Raw genomic sequence first — 8,967 nt, 5'->3', positions numbered from 1 at the left:
TTTCCTCAGTGGAGTGGGGTGGGGGTTTCCTCAAGGATTGTGGCGACACCCCCTCCATTTAGCTTCACCTGCGTAGACACTGCTTTAGGCTTCAGAGAGAACGAATTTCCTCAGAGAACAGAAAAAAAGGGGGGGGGCTTTCTTTTTTAGCATAATGTGGATAATAGATGTCTTTCAATTATGATATTGGACAAGCAGGGCCTTCAAGTTGGAGAAGAAGTAAGGGAGAGGCAGAAAGGGAAACCTCTCAGCGCAGTAGGTGTTTCTGGCATGATCCGCAGGGCCAGGGCGGCATCTCTCCGAGAAAGCATTCTTCCGGGGCTTCCGAGAGGCTCAGAGGCTGGCAAAAATCGAAAACTCCCACCCACCCACCCTTTTACTGCTCGAACTGGAACGGGATCGTTGCTTGCGACCTCGTTGCATATACCCGGGCCTGTCTCTGAGCGAAGGAGCCCGCTTCGTCCCAACTATCTGCGAGATACTGAGCGTGAAGCCTGAAGGGCCAAGTCACGCGCGCCGCCCCAAGGTCTGGAGACTCTTCATAAATAGACTCCCTGAGTTCCGCTGGCACCGCAAGAGCTCCTGGGAGAGGCTGAGGAGTGCGGGCCTAATTGGCCCCAAGCCCGCCACGGTCAGAAGTGGCAGCCACTAAGGCCCGCGACTTTGCCAGCAAACGGGGGCCCTGAGGACAGGAGCGCGTCACCAGGGTGCGAGAGGCGAATGTGGCCGGCCACTGGAGCCAGGGCCGGGGCAGTCAGCATGGCCAAAACCTGGGCTTGACCCCCAGGACCCGCGGCCGCAGCGAACGGTGATCCCGGGGAGCCCTCGCTGCCTCCCGGGGGTGCTGCCCCGCCGCCACCGTGGCCCATAATATGGTCTATAGAGAAGGAAGGCCTCTGCCCTGCCCCGGAGCCCCCGCTGCCGGCACCACCGCCTACGTCAGTCTTGAGGCCCTGGCGCAGGAGTGCGGTGGACAGACCGGATGCGGTACCGGCTGCGGGAGGGCTCAGTGACGCGGGATAGAAGGCTTTGGCGCAGCCTAGCTCCGCGCCTAGGAAGGCGGGAAGGCCTGCGGGGCCTGGGCCCGACCCCGTGCCTGGAGCAGGCGCAGGGGCCGGAGCCGAGGCTGCGCCGGCGAACACCGAGGCCGTCGGGGGTCCAGGTGGAGGCGCAGCGGCGCGGCCGGGGGGCACCGACAGCTGGCAAGGAGCGGCGGCGGCTGCAGCTGCAAAAGCGAAGGCGTGCGGATGTGTATGCGGATGCGGGGCTGGGCCCGGAGGGGGTGCACTGTAGGCCGGGAGCGCCAGCCCATAGCCGTAGCCATAGGCGCCGTAAGCTGCAAAGCCGGGCAGGAAGGCGCCGGGGTCCCCAGCCGCCGCGGCCCCGCCACGCAGCAGCAGCTCCGGATGCGGGTGCGGGTGTGGATGCGGCGGCGGCAGGGGCTGCCGCTTGAAGCGCTTGCGGCGCCGCAGGAAGCTGCCGTTGTCGAACATGTCGGCCGACTCCGGGTCTAGCGTCCAGTAGTTGCCCTTGCCGGGGTTGCCCGGTTCTCGGGGAATCTTGACGAAGCAGTCGTTGAGCGAAAGATTGTGGCGGATGCTGTTCTGCCAGGCGGGGAACTTCTCCCGGTAGTAGGGGAAACGGCCGCTGATGAACTCGCAGATCTCGCTCAGCGTCAGGCGCTTCTTGGGGCTTTGCAGGATGGCCATGGTGATGAGCGCGATATACGAGTAGGGCGGCTTCACCAGTGGGCTTCGCGTCGCCGCGCCCCCCGACGGCGGTCCTGGTCCGGGCCCCGCCGCGCCCCGGGCCGCCGCCACGCCCGGCCCTGGGCTTCCCGCTGCGGCCGCCGCCCCCCGGGGCGCTAGAGCGCGGGGCTCGCCGTCTGAGCAGCCGCCTGACTCCTCTTCGTCCTCAGCTGCGTCCGCCTCTGCTTCCTCCGGGGGAAGCTCGGGGCCGTGGGGGAGCACGTCCCGGGGGGCGCGGGGCCCGGAGCGGGATAGGAGCTCCCCGCCACCGCTGCCGCCGCCGCCGCCCACCACGTCTATGTCTGCATCCGCCTCGGACAGCGCGGCCGGGGAGCTCTCGGAGGACATGATCTCGCAGCAGCAGCTGCCCAGGGTCATGGTGCCGCCGCCGCCGCCGCCGCTCTCCGGCTGGGCTCCGGCCGCGGCTCCGGCTCCGCCGCGCTGCCTCTAGGGCGAGTGTGTTTTGCGCGCGGGCGGGGAGGGGGCGGGGGACCGAGGCGGACAGGGAGGGGTATCCCCCAACTCTGCAGCGACCCCTGGTGGCCCAGCTCGGCCGCTCTCACCTCCCGCTGCGCACTTGACTGGCGGCTCTCTCCCGCTGCCCCGGGAGTCGGAGCTGGGGCCTGCACCCAGGGCCGGGACACAAGGAGCTGAGGCCTCCCCTTACCTTGGCGGGCCCGGGTCCTCGGCCCCGGGAAGAGTAGGAGGGTTAGTCCCCTCCCGCCTAGCGGCTGCCTAAGACGGAAGAGCCAAGAGCCCGGGGCGGAGCTCCCTGGGCGGGGTGGGGCGGGGCGGCAGGGGCGGGCAGAGCGCCTCGGCGGAGGGCCCGGCGGGAACAAGCCGCCGCAGCGGCGGGAGCTCGGCTCGGGTGGCCGGAGGCGGGTCCCCCTTTTCCCGGCAAGTCCCGCTAACCTCCGCTCCGTGGAGCCGCTGCCTACAGTCGCCCAGCCCCTTGCTGTCCAGGCTTATGCGGACACGAGCCGGAGCGGGGAGAAGTGGAGACAGCCCCCACCCATCGTCTCCCCAAGGCGGCGCCCGGGCCACTAAGGCCGAAGCGCAGTTGGAACGCGAAAAAGAGCCTGAGACGGCCCGACCAACGCCGCCGGAGCGGGGCCCGCCCGAGCCCGAGCGGCTTCCGGCCCAAGGGGTAGACGGACTTGAGTGATCGCGAGGAGGAAACTTGGCATTAGCAGCCGCCGACTTCGTAGAGGTGAGAGATTCCGGCTGCGCCCTCTCTTCCCCTGCCAGACTGGGGTCCCGCGCCGCGCCGCGCCGCGCCACGCCGCGGGACCACAGACGCTGGGATGTGCCCAGGAAGACCCCGGCCCGGGATAGAGGCGTTTGTCAGTCCACCCCACCCTGGAGCTCTTCGGTCACGCTGCGGCTGCATTCCTGGGGCGCAGACCGTTCAATCGCTCTAAGTCCGCTTGTACTCTGACCTTTTTCTGTCTCCGCATCCATTTGTCTCAGTCTCTGTGACTAAATCTTTCTCGCTCTCGGTAAATCTGTCTCCCTTTCTTGTGGAAACTCTGCAACTGTCGGGGTTGAACTGTTGGTGGGTCTGGAAGTCCCTCGCTCAATTTCCCCTTCTCCCCGCCCAGTTGTATTGCTGAGTTGCCCCCTGCCTTTCTGGCCGGGCTTGTGGGCCCTACAGACAGGCAGCAGGACCCCCGCAGAGACCTCCTCCCTCAATGAACCCTGATCTCAGCCCCCGGACCAGGATTACTTTTTATCTCTCAGGCTCCTTTGCACAGAAAGTTGGTCCTGTGCCCTCTTTCTTCTCAATCTTCCCGCTCCCTCCAGGAAGCCAGCAAAGAGCACCTCCAGCTCAGACTGGGCCGATCTGAACCGCCGGGGAATGGAAGGGAAGGTGGGCGATCGAGGCAGCCGAGAACTGAGCGGACGGCGCTCCGGCTGCTCCGACAGCGCCGTGTAGTGGTCAAAGCTCGGGCCTGCGAAGCCAGAGACCCAGCTGCTGCCGCTGTCACAGATCGTGTCAGCAGGTTTCTTCCCCTTCCTAGCCTCAGTTTCTTGGTCTGCATAGTAATTAAGAGCAAGAATCTTGCGGTCAGGTTGCCGGGGTTTAAATCCTGTCTTCACTATTTACCAGCTCTGGCACCTTGGGCAAGTGTCTTAACCTCTCTGTTCCTCTGTTTCCTCCTCTGTAAAAATGAGATTAGCCTGACGGCTAGGATGTAAAACTAGCCATATTTCTCTGGGATACTTATAAGAGGGTGTTGAGAGCACTTTGGGGACTCTTGGAGCTCTGTTCTCTCAGAGAAAGAAAGAGGTTAGTGATGGTGTACTCTGACCTTTTTCTGTCTCGGTATCCATTTGTCTCAGTCTCTTCACCACCTGGATCTCAAGCCCTTGTCCAGATGCCCCCACACTGCATTAGCCATACTGTGCTGAAGTGGGCCTCTTGTAGGTAAGTGATAGGAGCAGGGATGGAAGGGAATTTGCAGCCCCAGGGAGCTGTGTCTCAGCAGGGTTCATGTGTGAGCCAGTGAGTTCTTCCTTTCATCTCACAGCAGACTCCAATCTACAGAATAATCTAATATAAATCCAACTCTCCCATTCCCCAGATAGGGCAACAGAGGCCCTGGAGGGGGGGGAAGGACTCAGGCAGGCTTTTACAAGAAGATAGAGTAGGGCCAGGTCTTAGAACCTCCATGGGGGAGTTCTCCATCCAGCCAAGCCATCGGGCTTAAAGAGCAGAGGAGGGTGGGAGGCAGGTCCTATGGCCCCTCTCTGGGACTTCTGACCAAGAGAATCTACCTACTGTGCTGGATCTGCGTAAATAGACTGTCCTTGGGACAAGGAGAAGAGGTCTAGTCCTCAAATCATGAACAAGGACTAATGGCCCTAGAACTGGAGTTTCCCAAGTGGAGTTCTGGGGCTAGGGGGAATAGGGGCCCTGGAGAGAAGTTTCTTGCATGAATCCAGATAAACTCACATACCTAGAGTTCCTAGATTTAGCAGATTTGTTATTTCTGGCAACCCTACACACACCCTAAGCTTGCGCTTTCCTACCTGGAGATCTCTTGCACACTAAAAGGACCTCCAGCCCCACCCAGTCACAGACATCCAACACTCTGGGCCGCACACCAACTCTGCTAGTGTCTGAATAAATGAAGAGAAAAACAGCATCAGTATCATCCTACCAATCTCCCCTTCTGGATGTCTTCATTTCTAAAAAGGCAAGTGTGAACCAGTAGCTTCCTTCCTTACCAGGGCTCTCCTGATGGCCCCAGGCTCCAGCCCCATGCCCAGCTTCAGGGTAAGACTGGCTGAGACACAAAATACTCTGGGTCTCATGCTCCAGGCCAGATAATCCATGGAGCAGCTGTAGCCCCCAGCCTCAGCTCTGCCTGGCCCTGCTACTCACTTGCAGCTCTTGAGACCCAGGTTGAGGAAAGCGGGTACAGTACTCCCAGCTCCTGTCCAGCAGGGTGGGAAGAGGCACCAGGAACCACCCAGATTCCTCCCCTCTCCCCCATACACACACACACAGACATATACTTTTACATGGGTGGAAACTGAGGCCTAGGAGATCATGTGACTTGCCCAGCTTTGGAAAGGGCCCCAGTGAGGTTGAACACAGGTGTCCATACTCCCAGCTCAGGACTTGTCTATTCAAATAATCCTACTTAGCCCCTGACCCAGCTACATTCTGGCCTTGGAAGGGGAGTTTTTTGGTAGCCTCTCCTTCCAAGGTTTTGGACAAATTTGTTTTAAACAACCCCAGGGGTTGGTGTATTGGGGGCTGGGAGAAGGACCACGCCAGCATTCAAGATTCTTTTTCTTCACTTCTGTTTCCCCGCCTGCCCCCCACCCCCAGCCTCTTGTCCTCTTGTCTTTGGATCATGTCTGCGACCTGCCAAATCTGTCACCCCCTCCTCGAAAATCTGGGCACTTTTCTGGAAGCCTGCGCCCTGCACCCATGTCTGCAGCCTTTAAGGAGAGTGAGGCAGCAGGATCTGCGGGTTTCCATTACAGTGTCGTCCTGACCCACCGCCCTCTTCCGCCTTACTGTCTGGTGACCTCCCTCCACCAGCCCAGAAATCATTGGAAGCATTTCGGGAGCTCCTGCTTGGGGTTTCCACTCCAAAATATTCGGATACCCAGAGAGAAGTTGCTGAGTCTTTATTGTGGAGCATCTGTTGGTATCAGTGGTATCCAAGCCGTCTCTCCCTCCCCTTCTTATGACCCCTGTAATTTTCGGTTCTTGGTGGCTCGGGTGAAATGGAACCCACAGGCGATTATACGGATATAATTAAGTCAGTCACGAAACTGGCAAAGAGCAGCTCTGAGCTAGAGGCAGGTTTGTCGCAAGCCGCGACACTGAGCGATCGCACGAGACCTTAGGGGTGTGGGACAGGCGAGGGCTGGGGCTCGCCCTTCGGCGCAGCCCCGCTGCAAAGCGCGGCCTCAGCTGGGCAAGGGAGAACCGCGCCAGAACATTCTTCTTGAATTGTGTTCACAGAGCTGGCCAGCCTCAGGGAAAGCCACGGGTCCGGCGCCAACCTCCCTTGCCCGCACCCCAGGGCTGTAGCTCACTAGCGAGACAGTTCCTTGTGTCTTGCCCTGCGGCCGCAGCCCGTGCGTTTCCCCACCCCTTCCTCCACCCTGCTTTCGCCTGCTCCAGCGCTATCTACTCCTTTGACCAGGGTGGGAGGCGGGAGGCTACTATCCTATGAGGTGACTGGGCTCCTGACACGCAGGAGCAGGACTGCGTGTTAGACTTCAGGGAGGAACCGGACCCTCTGCACGCACAGAAATGGCAGGGCTCCAGCGCTTGCACCTTTACTCCCGCAACCTCTCCTGCCCCAGCCTCAGGACAGGGGTCGGGCGACTCTGCGGCACCCCTACACTTCGGCGGGGGAAAGTTCGAGGGTGCGAATTTCCATCTCCCTCTCCTTCCGTTATGTGTGGCCTGGGTCCCTATCAGCCTCACCTGCCCCGGTGCTACGTGTGGGGAGCCTGCTTGCGGTCACAACTTACGCAAGCCCGGGCGGCCCGAGCACTACGTGGCGGCAGGAGCCAGAGCGAGCCGCGGAGCCTGTTGATTCGCGTTCGTGGGAAGAGGGTGCGGGCTCAGGAGAGGCTGAAAATAGCTCCCAACTGATTCCCCAGAGGTTGAGAAAATGTGAAGACCTGCTTTTGCTTTTGCTTAAGCCGGCTTCGGTTTCTCAGTGCCCCCGAGCGAACCCTGCTGCTCCCAAACCGCCCCACCCTCGGCGCCCGCTGCGCAGAGCCCGGGAGGACTCAGCGATCGCGGAAGCGCCGGCCCACATCTGGGAGCTGGCGTGCTGCGGGGGCGGGAGAGCAGGGGACGCTTCTTGGGGTGTCCGAGCTTGAACCTGTGTTTCAGTGTGAGGCCCCGAGTGTCTGCCTGAGCCCAGGTGCGCTCTTAGCGGTCCCTGAGTCCCTGGTCTTCCAAGGGTCTCTTTCTTTGTCCTTGTGTGTCTGTGTCCCGCCTCTCCCAGCTAAGGGCCTCTGTCTGCCAGATGATCCTCTGAGCTCCCGGCGTCTGTCCTTGTGTCCACCCCTCCCGACTGCACAAGAGGTGCCTGCAGGGCCAGAGTGAACCGCGACTGCCTTGGAAGGCTAGGCGTCCAGGCCCACAGCTTTCCCCGAGAGCCTGAAGCAGCGTGACCTGGCAGGAGACTGCAGACCCGCTCTGGGCCAGGCATGAGACTCCGGCAGGGAAGGAAGGGTGTATGAGGGTGACGCCTGGGTAGGCATCTGTGATTATGGCGGGAGGGGTACGGTGGGCCTGTGATTACGGCGAGAGGTGATTTTCTGTAGGGATTGCGCTTTCCAAGGCCAGGAGGGCTGGCGTGCCACCCTCCTGTCTTCCAAGTACGCGCTGCCTGCTGGAGCAGCGGTATCTGGAGACACAGCCCCGGTCCGGAGCCTGAACTGGGGCGGGGCAGGAGGAAGGGACAGAGCCGTCCCAACATGATCTCACACACACACACCCATTCCCCCCACACCCCGCTCCCACCCCCCACCCCCCACCCACACACGCTCTGGTTTAGCTTTTTGCAGTCTCTGGCAGGAATCCACGGCAACGGGTTTGGTCTTGGCAGGGTAACTGGTGAGACTCTAAGGGGAAATATTGCAGGGTTCCTGCGCCCTTTGGGGGTGGATGCTGAGCCCCGCAAGATCGGTAGAAGCAGAACGAGGGGACTTTTGGAAACCCTGGCCTCACCACGCGGACGTTGGTGATAGATTCCTAGGGAACAAGCGACCTCTGGAGGAGGAGTGCATCCATGCAGAGTCGGGAACTAGATAAGGTCTGGGACCAAAGCGCCGGTTCCCCAACCCAGTCCCGTCCCCACCCTTTTGGGAAAGTCACAACCTCCAGACTCCACTCTATGCTCACCGTTGGTCCTTTCCCAAACTGCCGGTGCTTTAAGTCCCAGCTCAAATCCTGCCTCCTCCAGAAAGAAGCCTTCCCATGTGCCCAGCCCATCTTTCCTCTCTCCTTGCTGTGAGCTCTTCAAAATCTAAATCCTGAATCCCTGACTCCAGTGCCGGCAGGCCACACTGCACAGCTGACCTGCTTCCTGCCTCTCTCCCCTCAAAAGAGACTGTTAATCCACTCCACCCACCCCTTGCATTGCATGCCGGGTGGGCCACTCCCCCCACCCACCCCACCCCCCACACTGAGTAAAAACAGGTCATTAATCCCAAAATTGGAGTGTAGATTTTCAAAGCTTGGTTCCCAGATGGTGAAATTGAAGCCCAGAGAGACAGCTGACTTGTCCGATGTCACACAGCAAATTAGTAGCAGCGGTAGAGCCAGGACCCTAGAATCCTGTTTGTCTACTCAGGACCTTCTCCATTTCACTTGGATGGGGAGTAGTAATGTGAGGGAGGGTTCATTTTGAAGAGTGAAGCCTGGGTGAGGGAGTTTGGGCAGAGGAAAGGGGAGATGCCAGAGGCAACTGGGGGTGGGAACGTAACTGCTCCAGGATGGAACAGTAAGGAAGTCAGGAGGGCAAAGCTGCTCTGGGAGGGCAGATCCTTTTTTCTCCCGCCCCAGCCCGGACCTAGCATTTCAGGGCTTGGCTGAGTGTCTTACCTCAGCAGGTGGGTGGGGCTAGAGGTTGCTCAACTCAGGCAAATACCAATCCCCGCTCCCCACCCCAAGGGAAGTAGAGGCTGGGATGGCTTCTCCTGCTAACATACCCTTAGAGGGCGCTGCTGA

The 8,967-nt window shown here is 60.6% G+C and overlaps 1 protein-coding gene across 1 annotated transcript; it reads right to left on the bottom strand.

Moving 5' to 3' along the window:
- Positions 1–388: 388 nt before the first annotated feature.
- FOXD2 (forkhead box D2) lies at positions 389–2,126 on the bottom strand. Its single transcript, XM_064281931.1, has one exon. The coding sequence runs from the start codon at positions 2,124–2,126 to the stop codon at positions 633–635; it is 1,494 nt and encodes a 497-aa protein (XP_064138001.1). The 3' UTR covers positions 389–632.
- Between the last annotated feature and the right edge of the window lie 6,841 nt (positions 2,127–8,967).

Source organism: Loxodonta africana, chromosome 3 (genome assembly GCF_030014295.1).
Source record: "Loxodonta africana isolate mLoxAfr1 chromosome 3, mLoxAfr1.hap2, whole genome shotgun sequence".
NCBI lineage: Eukaryota > Metazoa > Chordata > Mammalia > Proboscidea > Elephantidae > Loxodonta > Loxodonta africana.
Note: the sequence above shows the minus strand (reverse complement) of the source record. Positions and strands in the feature narration are given on the sequence as shown.

Excerpts from the sequence above, each read along its gene's own strand:
- FOXD2 (XM_064281931.1), bottom strand. The coding sequence starts at position 2,126 with ATGACCCTGGGCAGCTGCTGCTGCGAGATCATGTCCTCCGAGAGCTCC.